Consider the following 18086-nt stretch of genomic DNA (forward strand, 5'->3'; position numbering starts at 1 on the left):
AAACTTTTCAGGGATAGCGCTGGGCTACAGGAGCTGTTGTAAACTATTCCATGCAGCATATCTAAAAGCAGACTTTCCATGGTCAGTATGTTCTGTTGTAACCTGTAGCTGAGGCCGTCTGCAGAACATGTTTGTTAAAGGACTAGTTACACATTTTTGCCAAGAGTAGATGGGCAGATCAATGCCACTCTCACATCTATCTGTGAAATATGGAGCTACAGCCAGGAGATGGTTAGCAACTGAAGCACAACTGCACTGAAGTTGTTTATATATTCCGTGTATTTATTCATGTGCATATAAATATACAAACAATAAATCTTGATATGATACAGTAGATAACTGAGTTAGTCTTCTCTTCTCATATGATGGTCCTGACCTTGTTGGACATTATGTAGGGAACTTCTTTGAGGAGATTAAAATCCAGCCTGGATATGGATTGCCATGGACTCCACAACTAGTTGTTGGGTACCATTTCACATAACCATTCCTTGTTCTCTTTGCAGCTTGCATCATACCACATTTCCTGAGGGCTATCCGTGTTCACGAGTGCTGCACAGTCCTCATCCAATGTTCCATAGTTATCATGCTCCCTTTGTCTCCAGTATCTAAAGTAAGGCACAAGTTATACTTTTTTTGTGATTACTGTTACACAGTTACACTATTACACTGATCACTGTATCAGATGAAAGGATTTTAATCTGTCAACAGATTGATGTTGCAGGCAGATTTGATTAACATACCACCATTTGAACATCTGATTTGTCCACTTTGATACAACAAAACTGATTTAATCACATACACTTGATAACCTCTTTCCAATTTTACTTAGAAAAAGTACAGAAATATGCAATGTGTGGTTTACCTAATATTACGTCTGCAGTATTCAGATAATTGTTTGTAAGGTTTATTATCATCCTTAGTTATGAAGTTTACATCAATCTAGCTTTCTTGCCAAGAGTGGTATTAATCTTCTCATCTAACGCTCATCAAGAAAGGGAACAATATTTCCCAAAATATCAAATTATTCCTTTAACACAGCATAGTAAATCTTAAAAGGTCTCACCTTCTATCCAGCTGCGTTACATTATTTACCCATACCCAAGTGCCCTCTGTCTGAATGTCTGTAAGGCCAATCCAGACTCCCCCTTGCCTTCTCCACGATGGTCTTGAATCCAGTTTTGGTAGGAACTCAGAAAGATTGACCTAAATAAACAGATGGGAAACAACAGCACAGTTTGGTCCTTAAAGATATAACTTTACAGTATTAACTCGCAACACAAGCCTGCCTATCATATACCATCCTAACATTATCTAAAGCTTTTAGGCCTTTTCATAGCAGATATTTGCACATATCGGGAAAAGCATGGGTGTTAAGACTGCAGTCTGTGTGGTAACTGAAAAAACTTTATAGATCTTCAGCTACACAACATCTTTTAGTCTCAAAATTAGTCAAACAACTCAAAAATAAAAGACAGTACTTCAAAGTTGAAGAAAAACACTCAGTCGGTTCAGAGTTCAGTACAATATTAGATTTACTGTGCAAATAGCCTAATACAGTAAACAGAGGCTTGGTTCATGAAGCAAAACCCTAAAAACTGAATAGGAAACCATCATCTTATATACCCTGGAGAGTGCCTCCCAATGTGCCACCAAATTTAATATATTGCCAACAATGATCTCAGTGGACAGTCCCTGGCATTTGTTCAACATCACCTTTTTCTTCCACCATTATTTATCAATTTGCTTTTCACATTCAAAAAATAAAAGAGGCTTATGTGCCTTTATTGATTACACTTACATATTGGTTTATAATGAAAAATTACCTAACACACACAAAACAGCTTTTTAACATTAAGGCAAGTTACGTCACCTTTTTTTCATCTCCTTGTCACCTTACTTCACCTTACTTCACCCTGCTCCCCAACATGTTCCTGTGGGCAAGTAGGCAAGTCCCTTATCTTCTTTATGACATGTTTATGACATTATGTTTATGCCAGCACTTTATTATATCTTCTGGTGGGCTTCACCCCTGCCACCATCAGGCTCTGGCTGGTACCTGTGTCCACTCATGCTTACAATTTTGGCCAAACATCTACAACACAGTCCACGTTGCCTATAAATCTTCATGACCTGCTCATGCCCTTTCTGTACGAGACAGAGACTTCATACACCCACATTACCTCTCCACCTGATACAAAGACATACATATATTAACGAATTTTGTTAGGATTACATGTATTTTACGCATGTACAATGTTAATCACATAAAAAACCACTACATCTGTTTAAGGGGGCCAGTTCCAGTTCTCATCACACGAGTATAAGAGAGTAAAAATCTTAGGTTTCAGCTCCTCGACAGTGCAGTAAGGGGGAAAAAAGAAGAAATATTTAAAATAGTAAAAGCAATAGTAATAGATGAAAGAGCATAAACCTACCTATCCTACCTATAATATATTAATAAATATCTATATGAGTATATTATATGTGTATGTACATATATGTGTGCTTATGTACGTGTGTGTGACAACAGCACTGGCTCACTGGTGACCTATTATGACTCTTCAATGGAAACGAGCCATCAGTGTTAAATGTACAATATATCTGTGCTTTTACTGCTATGACAAGTCAAAACATCTACTGGGAAAAGGGCCTTTACTCTAGTCTTAACTGAGTTATTAGTCAGTGAGATATAGCTGAGAGCTCTGGAAAAAAAAAGCTTGATTAAATGTGTAAGGAGAAATATAAATTTAGCTTTACACTCCTTGTCTGAGTCACAATGGACAGGTTAAAAAAAAAGAATCAAAATGGATGCAGCCGAACCAGATATTGTGTTTTTTATTCCATGCATTCTTCCTCGTCAAAACCTGGCACCTACATTACCCACAATGCAACTAGAAAGCTGACAGTTTGGTTGGAGATTCTGCTGTGTTATGCTAGATAGATATACTTTATTTAAAATGCTACAGCAGCCACCTGACATAAATCAAAATACAAAAACAAAGAAGCAAAAAAGGCAAAAGAAACAAATGCAATTAAAGTAATTAAAGTATCAGCTGCTGGCTGTATGTCACTTGAGTTCTGTTGCCTGTGTCAAGATGATATCAGGCTAATATTGATTTTCGAAAGCAGCAGTTTTTATTAACTTCTGTACATCAAAACATCAAGAATAACTCTGACTGACCTGCTCCTCCAAGTTATCAATCACAACCAGGTCGGCCCCACGGTGGATACAGTCCGCTCTGCTGTCTGGCCAGTTTTTTAAAAGACTGGATTCTGATTTAGAATGGAAGTAGCATGATGTGTTCAATAAAAACCATCCTGGGAGGCATCGACCACAACTGGCCACTGTCAAAAAAAGAAAGTAAGTTAACTTAATGACAATAAGAAACTCTTTTTTTGGTTTTGACGTTGAATAGTTTGCAAAGAAAAATGAATGCAATAGCTTCTCACAAATATCAGAGGTACTGGACTGCAGTATTGCTTTCTCCACTTGCAGTGCCTCAATCTGACTCTGAAAGCCGTCGCTGAGGGTCTTGTTCCGATCTAACTGCAGTTGAAGTGCCTGGAAGTTGCTGAGCTCTTTCTTTAACGCTTTATGTGTCTCTTCTTCAGCTTTGATGACTTCACTCTGCATTGCCTGAAGATGCTTCACCTCTATGAAGAGCTCTTGTGCTTTTATCTGGTGGGGAGCGTATTCCTCAGGGACTTTGCCACCTGCAATTAGCAGAGATAAGAAGCCACCAAATCGCTCTCATAGGTGATATTCAGAAAACACGTTGGTATTTTTATGGATTTTTTTTTTTTTTTACCAATTCCCGTTATGTAAGAATTATTTGAGCTTGTTATATGTTGTCAGTGAATTATTTAGTACAGTGTATTCCAAACAACAAGTGAAGCAGAGATTCAACACCTTCCTTTGACCAGTTGTACTCACAGTAAATCCCAATAACAACTGCAGCTAACAGCAGAATAATGTTTAGTAGTCCTAAACACATGATCAACAGTGGATACATGGGAAGACTTCTGGACCCAACTCTGACCGTGCTCATAGATCCTGAACAAACAGACAACTTTGATGTGAGCTCAAAGTGGACAACTGACACAGAAGGTTTGGCAAAAGCATTTTGAGGGCAGTTAAAATAATGCAAGCCCACCTTTGTTTCCTGTGTTATGGTGTAATGATTTTCCATCTTGGCTGCAGTCATCATTTGAAGTCATGTCTGGATATCCCTCTTGTCCTCTGGCTTTTACTCAGAAATCTCCCTCCAGCATGCCACTGCTTATCTATGTGAGGTGGCTGCTCTGTCAATATTACAAAACCATGTGTGTGTGTGTATGTGTGTGAGAGAGTGAGAGAGAGAGAGAGCTTGTATTCCCACCACCCTCTATATATGTGAAAATGTCTCCTGAAAGTCTTTTTTTTTTTTTTTATCACTCTCTTACTTTAAGTTCTCATGGAAATTCCTATTGATTCATTCAAAGTTCATTTAATTAACTTTACACTTGACATTAACTGATTCACAAAACTTTCTCTAGTGAGTTCTAGTGTGGCGTTTATCAGATGGGTGGTCTGTGATGTATTGTACTGCACATCACGGAGTCTGAGTTGTGGCCCACCAGTGGATTGTGGGAGATTTTGAATGGGCGACCAGAGGTCACAAATAAAAACATTTTTTAAAATCACTAATGTTGTCAAGTATAGATAGTGAAATTGCTTATGCAACCCCCCCAGTACCCACAAATATGCTATATGTGTTCTTCAAGCTATAGTTGGGTGATATGACAATATATACAGTGAGAGAGTACACATTTGATAAAATAAAATAAAATGTAATATCATTTGTCTAAAATCAAATTCTATTCGTACCGCGGTAAGTATCCTTGTGATATATCTGATAGTTGAACTTTGTTGGCAATGTTGTAAATTTATGAGCAGAACAGCTTTATAACAACATTGTGTTTTTATACTATTTTTATCTAATTGTGATATCATTGCATTGTATCATTCATATATCTTGATTTGTCAGCTTTTTTAATTTGCTGGATTAGCCTAAAGCAGAACATCCATCAAAGGTTTTTCACTTGATTTTAAAGAAAACGTATGATATATATCAAAACATAAAATGATACAGTAATAGAGGATTTTACCCATATGGCACCCTCCTATGTCTACTGTGAACTAAGTTATGTGTCATGGCATTTGCCTTGAAAATGTTTGTATGAAATTAAAATTGTAGACTAAACTTAAAAATAAACGTTGACAGCCCTTTTTATATGTGTCACAATTAAATTGCACCTTTACTCGAACTCGTGATATCCAACATTAACCTATTTAAACTTCAGTAGAGCAACATTAATAAAATATAGTTGAACTCTGATCGAAGGGGGCGCTGTAATGTGACAGTTTCCGTGTTTGAGCGCGAGGGAAGGATGGACGAGTCCTCGGTGTGCTGTTGCCTCATAAATCGAGACAAGTCCAGACATTTTTCAAACAAACGTTGAAAACGGGGGGGGGGGGGGGCAGTTAAGAATACGACTGTACTTCAATCTCGATGACTTCACTATTAGCCAGGTCAAGCTAATCACAGCGTTAGCACTAGTTAAATAACCGGAAGTTATTTTTTCCTAGGATGGCGAAGTCAGGACCCGCCCTCCTCTGCTTCTGATTGGCTTACCGTGCTATTCTTATCCTAACCAATCTCACTTCTCATGCCTAAATCTAACCCACCTGTATTCCGCGAAGTCCCGCTCTACTCTGCCTCTGATTGGCTAATACTCCTTGCCTTCGTTGGTTAGATTGGTTAGAGTTAGTTGGAGTTAGGGTAAGAATATCAGGGTCAGCCAATCAGAGGCAGAGTAGGGTGGGTCTTCGCAGAATGCGGGTTGGGGAAAAAAATAACGCAACCTAACCAACTATTTATCATCCATAAAAGATATTATCCAAGAATAATCAGTCTGTTAATGAATTATATGAAGTCATGTCTAAGTCCCTCTTGCATTTTGAGTTATAGTCCTTGTTGCTCAAATACCTATAGTTTACATTTGTCATGTGTTTAAAATTTTTTTTTTCTTTTTCTTTCTATTGATTATGTTATAAAATTCATATGTGAATATGTATATAGACACTACTTATAACTAAGAGTATACAGTATGTATGTGTACATATATATGTATATTTGATGTATTTATTGTGTGTATGCAGGCTCTTGTACCCTTCTTGAGTTTGTCATTTGAAATTGTTCAATAAAAAAACAAAAACCATTGACTGTAACCAACCCAACCAACGAAGACAACCAGTACTAGCCAATCAGAGGCAGAGGAAGGTGGGTCATGACCTTAACATCCTAGGGAAAAAAATGGCTTACCGGAAACGCATTCTGCTGACTTTCATCGTAAAATACACCACACCATGCTTGAATACGCGCCTTCTATTTTGAAAGTTCATAAAGTCATCCTCAGTTTTGTTGCGTATTGCTTGACAGTGCTGCAACTACTGTAGTTGCACGCATTTTGCTACGTTGTATTTTTGTGACATAGTATATTTGAAGTGGATTTAAGGCATCTCGCGGCACTCTTACGTCACCAGGTGTTTTGCTTTGCTGACACTGGTGACATGTTAGACGTGTGTGCGGGTTTGTAACGTTACGAGTCTTTCATTAAGAGTTGTCGTAAGGCCTGTTCGGGTTATTTCCATCACTGCCACTGGCTAACAAGTCCCTAAACAGAAATGTCACTGGAGGACTATGAAAGACATTTGGACTCGCTGAGTTCAGATCTGGGCAGCGGGTCTGTGGTTAGTGAGCGATCAGCGTCGAGCACGTTTAATGGCGAAGAGGAGAAGCTGCATTACATTCCTATCCGGATCCTCGGGAGGGGGGCGTTTGGTGAAGCAACTCTGTACAGAAGAACAGAGGTAAGTTGGCTTTCAGTCCCAGCTGTTTTTCAGAAGAGCTGAAGCTCCTCTACGGTTGAAATCCACGGATTACACTTAATACCATGCAGCAATCAAGTATGTGAAGACACCATCACTGTAAGAGAGCAAGGGAAGCATGTCTTAAGCAACTTTACAAGGTTCCTAAAACTTTTTCTTCAATAACAACATACCAAAAACACTAATTAGATATATCAGAAATGGCTAGAAAGTGTTACACTTTGTTTTCTAAATGTATTGTTATTGTATTATTATGTTTGATGTGTCTGGCTAAATGAATTGCACACTGTGTACCTCTGTTTCCTTACCTGGGTGAGAAATTCTTGAGCTACAACAAGATAAATGACCCTCAACCCCCATGCCTTACTTCTTTATCCTGTATCATATGGGGGTTAGCAGATTTCATGCTACACCTCCCTCCAAAAAAATGCATTTTGAATAATCTAAGAAGGTTCTGTTTAACCTATAAGAAGGTATTTATAACAGTAGTTGAGCTGCAACAATTGCTCAATAAATGGATCAGTCAATGGACAGAAAATTAATTGGAAACTATTTTGATCATTAATCAATAATTTCAGTAATTTCTCAAACAATTTGATGGTTTCTGCTTCTCAATTGTGAGGTTCTTTTCTTTGCTGTATATGATAGTAAGTCGAATACCTTTGACATTTGTGCTGTTGGTTGAATAAACGAATCAAACAGATTTTTTTTTCTATTTTCTAACATTTTTAGGGAAAAGATTAATCAAGAAAATGATCATCTGATGAAGTGATCATGAAAATAAACATTAGTTGTAGCGCTAAACAATAAACTGTTAATTGCTTGCTTTCTCTCTTTGTGTTAACGAGACGTCCCCTCTGGTCTCCCTAGGACAACTCTCTAGTGGTATGGAAGGAGGTGGACCTGAACTCGCTGTCAGAAAGGGAGCGCAGAGATGTCATGAACGAAATAAGCATCCTCTCCATTCTGGAGCACAACAACATCATAGCCTACTTCAATCACTTCATGGATAAAAACACTCTACTCATTGAGCTGGAATATTGCAATGGTAAGAACATACTGTACAACGTGTCCAGTGTGAAGATTTTGAGGATTAGTTTAAATGCTGTTCATCTGTGACAGAGCAGTAAATGTCTTTGTCATCGCAGGAGGGAATCTGTATGATAAAATCAACCAACAGAAGGGGAAACTTTTCAGTGAGGAGGTATGAGTGGAACATTGCAGGCCAAGCATTTTATACAAAACAGATTATTGTATTCTTTTATATGTTCACCTTTAACATGTTTCTTCAGGTGGTCATATGGTACCTGTACCAGATTGCCTCAGCAGTGGCTCACATTCACAAGGCTGGGATCTTACACAGGTAAAACATTCAGCCTTTATTGAAGGTATCTGGCAGGTATCGATGATATAACTGAAGGATATGAAATGACAACAGTTTTTGGTAATGTTGGCATTCTGTTTTTCTTGCAGAGATATCAAAACTCTGAATATTTTCCTGACCAAGACTGACCTCATCAAGCTGGGTGACTATGGCCTTGCAAAGAAACTAGACTCTGAGTTTTCAATGGCAGAGACTGTGAGTTGGGAATATCCCCCCCTGCAACAACAAATGATTGAATATTACACAGCTGTTAAAGAGTTTATAGTGTAGATATTTGGTTTGTGTATGCTTTTTTTGATATTGCTATGTTATTTAGAGGCACAGTCAACATATATCCAGAGAATATATAGTTTCTTCACTGATCCTCATAACAATTTGTAACTAACGTTTCACTTATTTCCCTTTTGCACTTTTTCTTCCTTGGTAAATCCAGTGTGTGGGAACTCCATATTACATGTCACCTGAATTGTGCCAGGGAGCAAAATACAACTTCAAATCAGACATCTGGGCCATGGGTTGTGTAATTTTTGAAGTTTTAACTCTTACAAGAACATTTGATGCAACGGTAGGTTTATTAATTTGCTAGAAATAGTTTGAATTATTTGCCTTAATCAGATTCCCCCCCAAGAATGAATTGATTCTGCTGTTTGTGTCCGTACAGAACCCTCTGAACCTCTGTGTGAAAATAGTCCAGGGCAACTGGACTATGGAAGTGAACTCGGATGTTTATTCATCTGCGTTGATCAAGCTGGTGTATGAGTGCCTCAATCAAGTGAGTGAGAATAATCAGACAAGAGTCTTGTTTCAGATTGTTGTGAAACAAATGGTTTGATGTCGGAGATAATTCTGCTTACCTCAGTCGTGGATATCACATCAAAGTTCTTGTCATCCTTTTGTTTCGCAGGATCCTGCAAAGAGGCCCACAGCTGAGCAGATTCTGGACCAGCCAGTCATCGCCTGCTGCCGACAGTAAGTTGGTTGAGAAAAACTGTATTTTTAAAAAAATTCTTGGATCAGAAAATCTTTTAGTTTCTGTTTTATATAATAAAGATACAATCAAAACACCCACAACAATCCTTTGACAACTTCATTCTCTGGTAGGGAGTTTGAAGAGCAAGTTGCACTGCTGAATTCAGCAATGAAGAAACCAAAGTAAGTCAACATTTGTTCTATGTTCTCCACTCAAGCCTGTTTTTCATTCATCAAGTATAACTTTGTAGTATATAACTGATGACTGTTGTCCTGCCTGTGCCATAGACTGAGTACAGCGACTGAGACCCCTGTTGCTGTGGTGACCACACGCTCGAGGGAGGTGTACTTCTGGGGCGGAGGGAAGTTCACCCCCCAGAAACTGGACTCGTTCAAAGGGGGCAGCAGTGCCCAACATGTGTGTGCGGGGGAGAGTCATTTTGCAGTGGTGACAGTGGAAAAAGAGCTGTATACCTGGGCTGTGAGTATTAACCCATCACTCTGGGATAGATGTACTGGATCCAGTTGTTCTTGTGCTTTCACTACAAGCAACTTTCTCAACTTTCTGGTCAGAATATCCAAGCTGGGGCAAAGATGGTGGGCCAGCTGGGGCACGGAGACCAGGCCTCGTACAGGCAGCCAAAGAAGGTGGATAAGCTCCAGGGGAAGGCTATTCGACAGGTGGCATGCGGGGCTGACTTCACAGCCTGTGTCACTGGTGAGCGAATGAAGCAACAGGCGAAAACACAAATATTTGTCTGTAAAGCCACACCTTTTCTAACAAACTTTTTCCACTGCTGCCTTTGCAGATGAGGACCAGATGTACATGTTTGGGTCAGACTATTATGGCTGCATCGGAGTGGAGGGCGAGCTGGGCATGGAGATTTTGGAGCCAGTGCTACTGGAGTTTTTTGAGGAGCGGCATGTCCGTCAGGTGTCGTGTGGAGACAACCACGTGGTGGTCCTGACTCATAGTGGGGAAATCTACTCCTGGGGCTGCGGAGAGTATGGTACATAGGTTTGCTGTATTTACTGGTGTTTTGAACTGTGTCTGCTAGGTTGTTTTTGCTGTTATAAATATTGCCAGCAGGTGGAGACAGTGGCCCTTTTTAGTATCAACTTTTTATCTTTAATGTATCTCTTTTTTCTTTTTTTTCCTGCTGTAGGGCGTCTTGGCCTGGAATGTGAGGATGACTTCTCTTCTCCGATGCAAGTAAGACTTTGTTCCCTGTGCTGGCATATCTTTGACTGTCTGTCAAGAGGTAAAATCCTTACAAGAGCGAATAAGATCATGTTTTTATGCAGTCCTGATGATAAAATATTTATACATGTAGCTGTGTTATGGTTTTCCCAGGTGGAGCTCCCCAAAGGCGCCACCATCTCCACTGTGTCATGTAGCAGCGATGGAACCTTCTTTTTGACAGAAACTGGCAAAGTTCTAGCTTGTGGAAACAATGAATTTAACAAGCTAGGCCTGAACCAGGGGATCTCTGGTCTCAAAAACCACCCTGGAGAGGTACTGGGTTGTAATTAAAGGGATATAATAATAATAATAGAGACTTTAAGTGACGCAGCTATGTTTATAAGCTTTTATTCTTCCCGGTACATCACACCAGGGTTACCAGGGGATCCCGTACATCACCACACTGACCCTGGTAAAGCAGCTGTCGCGGTTCAAGATCCAGGTCATAGCTCCAGGGAAGACCCACACCGCTGCCATCGATGGTACTGCAAAAAGAGCCGGTTTTCATTTTTCTTGCTCATGAAAATTGTCATTATTTCAATGAATCGTTTTGTCATGTTATTTCTTGCTTTACAGAACGCGGTCGTCTGATCACCTTTGGGTGCAACAAGTACGGACAGCTGGGTGTTAAAGACTTTAAGAAACACCAGGGTGTCCAAGTCCTTGTTGGGCCCTTTGGGGGAAAGACAGTGAACAAAGTGTCTTGTGGAGATGGCTTCACCATTGCAGCCACTGAAGGTAAGAACACACGCAGTCCTGTGGTCTGTGGCAATGATATGTATTTTTTTCTGATTTCATGATAAGATTTGTGGCTGTTTTATTCATTATTTTTCTTTCAGACAATCAGATCTTTGCATGGGGAAACGCAGGAAATGGGCGACTTGGAATGCCTGCTGATAAGGGATTTGGTTCAGAGGTTTGCCCTGCCATGCCAAGGCCTATCTTTGGTTCCCTTCACCATGTGCCAGACCTCTCTTGCCGTGGATGGCACACTATTATTATAATGGGTTAGTCATCTCAACCAGACACTTGTGCTGCGTAATTCCACTAAAAAACAGCTGTCTGATTAATACCTTGTGTTTTCTTATCTGCAGAGAAAGTGCTCAACTCTAAGACTATTCGCTCCAACAGCAGTGGACTGTCAATTGGTAGTGGTAAATACTTTTCTTTGCTTACCGGTTTGTGTATTGATTAATTTCTTTGATTGATAAATAAGTCTGCATCTTATGTGTGTGTGTGTGTGTGTGTGCGTGTGCGTGCGTGTGTCTATCCAGGGCTGGGACAGGACGGATCCACATCCACAGTGGATCTGGAAATAGAGCCTGGTTCAGAGACGGAGTGTCGTGACAGGGGTCTCGGGGTTACAGGGGAGGCTGATCCTGAGGGATGCCTCATGGAGACTCCAATGATGTCAATGGCAAGCCAGACTGGAGACAGTTCCTGCCCTTTTTGGCTTAGAAAGGTTTGTTGCAATGAAAGCATGAAAGAGTACGGAGACATTAGTCTGAATCATGTTTTTGGAGCGGAGCTACACCATCAAACTCAAATGGGTATCAGACGATGTAGTCTGATAAATTTCTTACTCATTCTCATCCAACAGGAACTTGAGGATGCAGAGTTCATCCCGATGCCAGACGGCTCCCAGCCATTCACTCCTGACCAGCTCTCCTCTTTCTCTAAGAGCGTCACTCTACCTTATGAGGAGATGAAAGAGTTAACGGCGGCGGCGGCGGCAGCAGTCAGCAGTAAGAAAGGCCTATCGGTAATGCCAGCATAGAAGTTGTTTTGCACTGATCTTGATGATAAAGGATTATGTTTTCATACATGTTTTACATTACTGCTCAACTTTGTCTCCCATTATCTTCACAGACTAAAAGAATGAGTTGTGATAAAGTAAATGGGCTGGATGAGGCTGACTCTTGCAAAAAAGGAGAATCAGGTGCATGCTGCAGAGCAAGTGGCGAGGTTGCACAGGTATCAAATCTGCACACTCAACATTGTAAATTATGAGCTAATGAGCACCCGACTTCCTGTTTCTACTGTATGTAAACAAACTGTTTATTTTACAGCTGCGAGAGACAGTAGCTCAGCAAGAGAGGAGGATCCAGATGCTCGAGAAGCAGGTGAGACATGTATCCCAAGAGCATCCCACCCGCCACAGAACAGATTTTGATCCATGCTCGTGAGTAACGGCATATTTTCCTTCCATCTCTAGGTCAGTGAGCAGCAGAAGGAGAATGAGAAGCTCTGGGCGGCAATTAATCGTTCAACGCTACGGGAAGCAGGGTGTGAAAATAATGGAAACCACCGCTCTGATCGTATGTCCGGGGATGGAGGAGGAGGAGGAGGAGGAAGAGGAGGCGGATTCACAAACCACGGGGGAAGATCTGCTGGAGCCAGTGTGTGAACCTGCAGATATCCAGGTTATGGGAGAAATGTCAAAACTCTTAGCACATACTGAATTCAACGAGCTCGATTGCAGTAGAGAGTGCAGCCTCATGCCCACTCACAGTGTGTTACGTTATACATGTTTAACAGAGCGCTAAGTTGCATGAATTTTCTTATTGCATATGCAATACTGTATAATACCTTGCACACTCTCACATGCACACTTGTGTTCACCCGGGTGCAGTGATCTAGCTAGTTTCTCCACAGACTGAAATGTTGGCTGGATTCAACATGAAGCAATCGGACCTTGCCACCTGCGAGAGACAATCTGATCATAGTGTTACTCTGCAATGTGAATATCAAGTCCAAGTTTTGGTGGTGTTATTGTTGACTTTTAGTGATGTCAGCATTGGGGCTTTAGTCCTTAAGTGCCTCAGAGACTAGTATTTATCATAAAACAGGTAAGACCAGAATATGCAAAATAGGAGACCGTTTGCTACAGTAATGCGTCCGAAGTTCAGGTTTCTGTTGAGTTCTGAGAGGATAGACAGTCATATTGTCCAGATTGATCCTGACTCATTTAAGTGCCATCTTTCAATGTGAAAACATACCTTTGTTGTGTATCACTTCATTAGAATTATTGTCATTTCATCTATTCCTATATGGTTAAAGTGCCAAATACAATATAGCCTTTAAAACCTTTTTTTCATACTTATCATATTCTAATTATCTCATGCAAATATATAGTTTTTAAATTTGCATGTATTATTGTCATATACAGTAAAGAGCATATGTGTGAAACAGGAAACTACTGATTTATTTTTTAAGAACAGGTAGGTTGCTTTTACTTATTGTCTTCTTCGACTCTTGAATTCTTGTTGGTGCAGCACATGTAGGTCTGTCTTCATTGTGACATGTATGAACACTTGAACTGTCTTAGAATGTGGAAAACGTGGTCTTTAAAGCATTTTTGATATAGCTGATGCAGCTATAATGTTATTGTTTTCTAACTGCATTTTTTTTAGCCATTTTATCTGTCTTTGGTACTATCTGAAATGTTTGTTTTGCCATCTTTTGCATCATTTGTGAAAGAAAATATCTAATTGTGTTTTTGTTTGAGGTCTGTTGGTTTTGTTTATTGTATGTGTGTTCTGACAAAAATATATATGTAAAACCCTTAACCTATAATTAGCTTACAAGCTGTTCATTTGTGGTCAATGAACTGTCTTGTGTCAACAATATAACTAGTATTTCCATGCTAAATACAGTCACAGTGCCTTAGCAAGCTATTGAAACCAAAATTGCAAATATGACAATGCTGTGCCTTTAGGTGATTTTTTAAATACAGTGACAGCATTTAAAATATGTTTTATTTGTTCAACAGTCTCTGGAAATCTAACAGTTGTATTGACACTCTACAGTCACACTGTTGCTTTATGCTTTGTGTAAAAGCCATCAATAAAACTAACAGCTGTCTTTTGTTATATGTGTGTGTATAGTTAATATTTCCCACAGTGCAAGCTTCAATATACTGTAGCTATTTCTATTTGTTGATATTACTATGCTATCATTGTAAAGAGCCAAAACTAACATGGACAATTTGGTTTAATTAATAGGGAATATACTCAGACAATATAGACAGCAGCTCTGACACAGAATTCTAATTAGTGATTAAATCAATAAATTCAGACACAGTGTTGACAATAACGACATGGTGATGGGTGACTTGATGTGCTGACACCTGAGGATTTGTTGTGGTTCGGCTGGTTCAGGGTAAAAGCGTCTGGCTCGGCTTACTTGGACCACTTAGACTGTGAAGTGCCAGCTGGGGGTCGACCTTGATGCAAAGTCCTCATGTTCACCTTGTGGGTCTGTCTTTGGTTCTTTTTCTTTAAATCCTGAATCAAAAGATATCAGATACTTATCAAATACAGTAATTACTCATTTAATGTAAGCAATTAAATTCCAATAAAGTTGGGGGACTAAAAGCCAAGGTAACATGGTTGATATTAGTATCTGTCACTACAAAGTCATCAGGGTTAAATATCAGATTTGACAGCTTCTTGAGATCAACAGAAGACACTATTCAACTGTTTTTACAGGCTGAGTGGTCTCCCAAATGACAAGTAAACTGAAAGGTACCCTGTGGAGTCTTCACATTCAGACATTCGGTGTTTCTGCATTGTGTGAATCCTTGAGGCATGTTGTGAATACGTTGCTTTCCTCATAAAAAGTTTGGAGAGCCAATATTTGGAAGAATTCAACATTGTTTACATCCATGTTTACTTGCTGGCAGTCTTTTTCCTGCCTTTATTGGTGCATTGCTACATTTCTTGGCACATTAAAGGATTACCACAACCAATTGTTGATCAGTGGACTGTGTTTTGCATGTGCATCGTGTTCACGTGCACAATATACAAACAAATTGGGGACCATTCTAATAAACATTTCTCCAGAGAGCCTCTAGTGGCTAAAAACTCCACAGAGTACCTTTAAAATAAACCTCCATGTGTACAATTGGCGGAGTAGCCCTTTAAGAGAAATAAAACACTGGCCTACCTCTGGAGTCTTGCTGTGGGTTTTCCAGAACTCCTCTATGGCCGATCCCTTGGTTCTATTAATGTAGGAGTTGAAGACTTGACGGTGAGATTGTTTCACCTTTTGACAGACTTGGACGTGCTTCTCTAATCTTTCATGTGAAAACTTTCTGTTGCAGATTCTGCAAGGGAGAAGCTGAAGGCCGGCGTCTGTGCTATCTGTGAGCCTGAGCTCCCCCTGCTGCGCTCTGTTGGAATGAGAAGGACTAGAAACTGGTGGGAGGGATGATTCCTCGGATATTTTACTTCCAGCACCTCTGTGGTTTCCCGTCGCCTCCAGTCTATGAACATGTTTCTGTTGACTCTTGTGGTGCCTGTCCAGTTCCCCGTCATCATCATCATCATGTGAACCATATACCATCTTTCTGTCTTTATAGTTTTGTTCTCTTGTCCAAATGTCACAGTTGGTAGAAGTCTTATTTTGTTCTGCTTTCACTACCTCTCCTTTTCTTCTGTTCAGCTCTCCGCTCACTTTGTGCACATGAGTGGTGCTTTCATGAGGCCCTTTATTTCCTTTTCTTTCAAACTGAACAACTTCTGTTTCCCTGCCTCCCCATCTGGCCCCCTGTTCTTCATGTGTCTTCCTTATGCTTTCCTTGTTTGTCTGATTTTGCGTCTTTCTCAGTTGTTTAACATCCTCTGGTCTTCTTTCATGTTTCAACATTTCTCTGCCTCCCGCTGGTTCTCTCAGCCTGGTTTTCGTCAGAGACTTTCCGCTCTTTACTTGTCCTCTGTCATGCCTCTCCTCCTCACTCTTTTGGTCATCACTTGCAGCAGCAGCAGCACCACCACTATCACTCTGGATCATTTGTCTTATTTTATCCTCAGCCCTCCACAGCTTCTCCTGTAGTATGAGCTCTTTTGCATGAATTGCTCTGGACATCTGCAGCTCTCTGTTGGGCACTCTGGGTGAGTCTTTTCTTGGCTGATGGGACCCAGTGGTCTCTCTGATGCCATTCGAATGATGTTCTTGAGACGACAAAGGGCCTCTTGGTTGTCCTGAAATCGTGATTTTTTCAAAATCATGTAGCTCAAGTGAGTCATGCATCTTGGGGTTGAGAGTTCTTCTGTGGTGAACAGGCTTGTTTGGAAATGGCCGGTCTTCTCCAGCAGCTCTCCCACCAGGTACAACACCATGTTGTGCTTGAGTGTGGACATTGCAACGTCTTTGTCCTGCGACGTTGCACTGCTCTTGAGGACTGCGCCTTCCTCTCGTGCGTGTGTTCATGACTTTTCCATGAGACTCCTGAGTCGTTCACACCAGCAACTGTTTTCCCCTGCAATTTCTTTAATCAAGAAAAAAAACAGCTGGAAATTCAAAAGTGATATTAAAAAAGAGAATAAAGAATGAATTTTTCAAGATACCGGCAGTGTATGACTATTTCTTTTAAATAAAAGCTGTAAAAATAAAATAAATCAACTTTGCTTGAGTCCCAAGTCAGTCTCAAGTTACTGAAGCAATTCCAAGTCCATGTATTTAGTCTCAAGTCTAAATATAGGAAAGAATTTAAGTCAGAACAAATATGCCACTAAGATAAAAAACTATGAAGCCCTGCAATATAAATACAGATTTCAGTGCACAAGTCCTTAGGTTGAACATGACACAATGATTCTTGAGCTTGGAAATAGCAGTTGACAAAAAAAAAAATCTCCACTCTAGATTACTCCACTCTTCCTCACTTCTTCTGGAGCTTTTGACCAAATTACACAGTCTTCATCAGTATATGTAGTTTGCTCAGTTGTCATACAACTGTAGATGTTTACACTTTTAACTATTCTCAGCACTTTTAGGACTCCATCATCCATGCTGGCGGTAAAGTTTATTGATGAAGACCATATGATGTAGTCAAAAGCTCCAGAACAAATAGATTAGTTTAGTCATCTGCTGTTTTGAAGTGAATAATGAATGCTCAAGGTCACCTTTAAAACCAAAACGGACAAGAAGTCCAAAAAAGTGCTCTGAACAATGAGTAAGTAGACGTTGAGTGGAAATTATTTTGTCATATCCTTTTTGCTCCAAAAATACCACAATCCACCTGCAAAGTGGCATAATGCCTGTAGATGTCATTTTGAAGCTAATTTATGAACTGAAGAAGATGAGGGAAGATGGAATTTTGATCATTTTAACTGAAGCATTGTTTTTCTTATTGACCTCTGAACATGGTATAGTGACATGAAATGGTAGACCGCTTATTACTATTTCTGCCTGCCTGCAAAACAAACAAATAGGCAGTGAGTTAGAAATCTCTGTAATATAAACTCATACTCCAACAAAACAGCTGCAAAACATGCTTTTTCTGTTTTTTGAACATTTGGCTAGCCAAATGATAGAAGTCAATGTCAAAGAAGTAGCAAGTTCCTTTCACTTACCAGTAGCCCCGTGACTGACAAATATTCCTGAAAATTAACGTGTAGAAATTCAAACTCCTACTGTCTTGTTGAATTTTGTCTGAGTTAAAGGTAAAGGTGAGTTTATCTATAAATATAGCCGCTGTTTGACAGTCATGACGTTGCAACAACTTTTCCCAATGTTCACATTCGTTGCCTGGAAACCAACTGTCTCGAGCGTTCTCT

At 39.9% G+C, this 18086-nt stretch overlaps 3 protein-coding genes across 13 annotated transcripts; 1 reads left to right on the forward strand and 2 right to left on the reverse strand.

Moving 5' to 3' along the window:
- Positions 1-261: 261 nt before the first annotated feature.
- LOC121880637 (C-type lectin domain family 4 member M-like) lies at positions 262-8274 on the reverse strand. 8 transcript variants are annotated; one of them, XM_042388007.1, is made up of 7 exons: positions 8205-8274; positions 7992-8087; positions 3935-4302; positions 3451-3714; positions 3182-3345; positions 1064-1203; positions 262-605 (listed from the first exon to the last, which is right to left on the reverse strand). In XM_042388007.1, exons 3-7 carry the CDS (start codon positions 4206-4208, stop codon positions 455-457), a joined length of 993 nt encoding a protein of 330 aa, XP_042243941.1. In that variant the 5' UTR covers positions 4209-4302; positions 7992-8087; positions 8205-8274; the 3' UTR covers positions 262-454. The 8 variants fall into 8 exon arrangements, with proteins under 8 accessions (XP_042243941.1, XP_042243942.1, XP_042243943.1 ...); XM_042388008.1 differs by lacking the exons at positions 7992-8087; positions 8205-8274 and adding an exon at positions 5297-6126; XM_042388009.1 differs by lacking the exons at positions 7992-8087; positions 8205-8274 and having other exon boundaries at positions 3935-4054; positions 4155-6126.
- Positions 6492-14399, forward strand: LOC121880635 (serine/threonine-protein kinase Nek9). 2 transcript variants are annotated; one of them, XM_042388004.1, is made up of 23 exons: positions 6492-6913; positions 7802-7979; positions 8080-8135; positions 8224-8294; positions 8405-8510; positions 8749-8880; positions 8977-9087; positions 9220-9284; positions 9417-9467; positions 9573-9765; positions 9858-10002; positions 10094-10294; positions 10451-10497; positions 10639-10800; positions 10901-11009; positions 11104-11265; positions 11367-11534; positions 11622-11675; positions 11802-11989; positions 12128-12289; positions 12397-12501; positions 12597-12650; positions 12743-14399. In XM_042388004.1, exons 1-23 carry the CDS (start codon positions 6728-6730, stop codon positions 12932-12934), a joined length of 2898 nt encoding a protein of 965 aa, XP_042243938.1. In that variant the 5' UTR covers positions 6492-6727; the 3' UTR covers positions 12935-14399. The 2 variants fall into 2 exon arrangements, with proteins under 2 accessions (XP_042243938.1, XP_042243936.1); XM_042388002.1 differs by having other exon boundaries at positions 6493-6913; positions 11622-11681.
- On the reverse strand, positions 10927-17971 carry LOC121880636 (zinc finger C2HC domain-containing protein 1C-like). 3 transcript variants are annotated; one of them, XR_006091609.1, is made up of 4 exons: positions 17883-17971; positions 15475-16798; positions 14657-14813; positions 10927-11012 (listed from the first exon to the last, which is right to left on the reverse strand). XR_006091609.1 is itself a non-coding variant. In XM_042388005.1 (3 exons), the coding sequence occupies exons 2-3, from the start codon at positions 16738-16740 to the stop codon at positions 14709-14711; spliced, it is 1371 nt and encodes a 456-aa protein (XP_042243939.1). In that variant the 5' UTR covers positions 16741-16798; positions 17883-17971; the 3' UTR covers positions 14247-14708. The 3 variants fall into 3 exon arrangements, 2 of the variants coding, with proteins under 2 accessions (XP_042243939.1, XP_042243940.1); XM_042388005.1 differs by lacking the exon at positions 10927-11012 and having other exon boundaries at positions 14247-14813; XM_042388006.1 differs by lacking the exon at positions 10927-11012 and having other exon boundaries at positions 14247-14813; positions 15475-16820; positions 17883-17966.
- Positions 17972-18086: the final 115 nt, after the last annotated feature.

The sequence above is a fragment of the Thunnus maccoyii genome, chromosome 16 (genome assembly GCF_910596095.1).
Source record: "Thunnus maccoyii chromosome 16, fThuMac1.1, whole genome shotgun sequence".
NCBI lineage: Eukaryota > Metazoa > Chordata > Actinopteri > Scombriformes > Scombridae > Thunnus > Thunnus maccoyii.

Coding starts and splice junctions, on each gene's coding strand:
- LOC121880635 (XM_042388002.1), top strand. CDS start 6,728: ATGTCACTGGAGGACTATGAAAGACATTTGGACTCGCTGAGTTCAGAT. Junction 10,003..10,093: donor CTTCACAGCCTGTGTCACTG/GTGAGCGAATGA, acceptor CTGCCTTTGCAG/ATGAGGACCAGATGTACATG. Junction 10,801..10,900: donor TCAAAAACCACCCTGGAGAG/GTACTGGGTTGT, acceptor ACATCACACCAG/GGTTACCAGGGGATCCCGTA.
- LOC121880637 (XM_042388007.1), bottom strand. CDS start 4,208: ATGATGACTGCAGCCAAGATGGAAAATCATTACACCATAACACAGGAA. Junction 3,346..3,450: donor GTCCAGTACCTCTGATATTT/GTGAGAAGCTAT, acceptor TTTTTTTGACAG/TGGCCAGTTGTGGTCGATGC. Junction 1,204..3,181: donor TTGATAACTTGGAGGAGCAG/GTCAGTCAGAGT, acceptor CTGTTTATTTAG/GTCAATCTTTCTGAGTTCCT.
- LOC121880636 (XM_042388005.1), bottom strand. CDS start 16,740: ATGAACACACGCACGAGAGGAAGGCGCAGTCCTCAAGAGCAGTGCAAC. Junction 14,814..15,474: donor CCCACAGCAAGACTCCAGAG/GTAGGCCAGTGT, acceptor CTTTTGATTCAG/GATTTAAAGAAAAAGAACCA.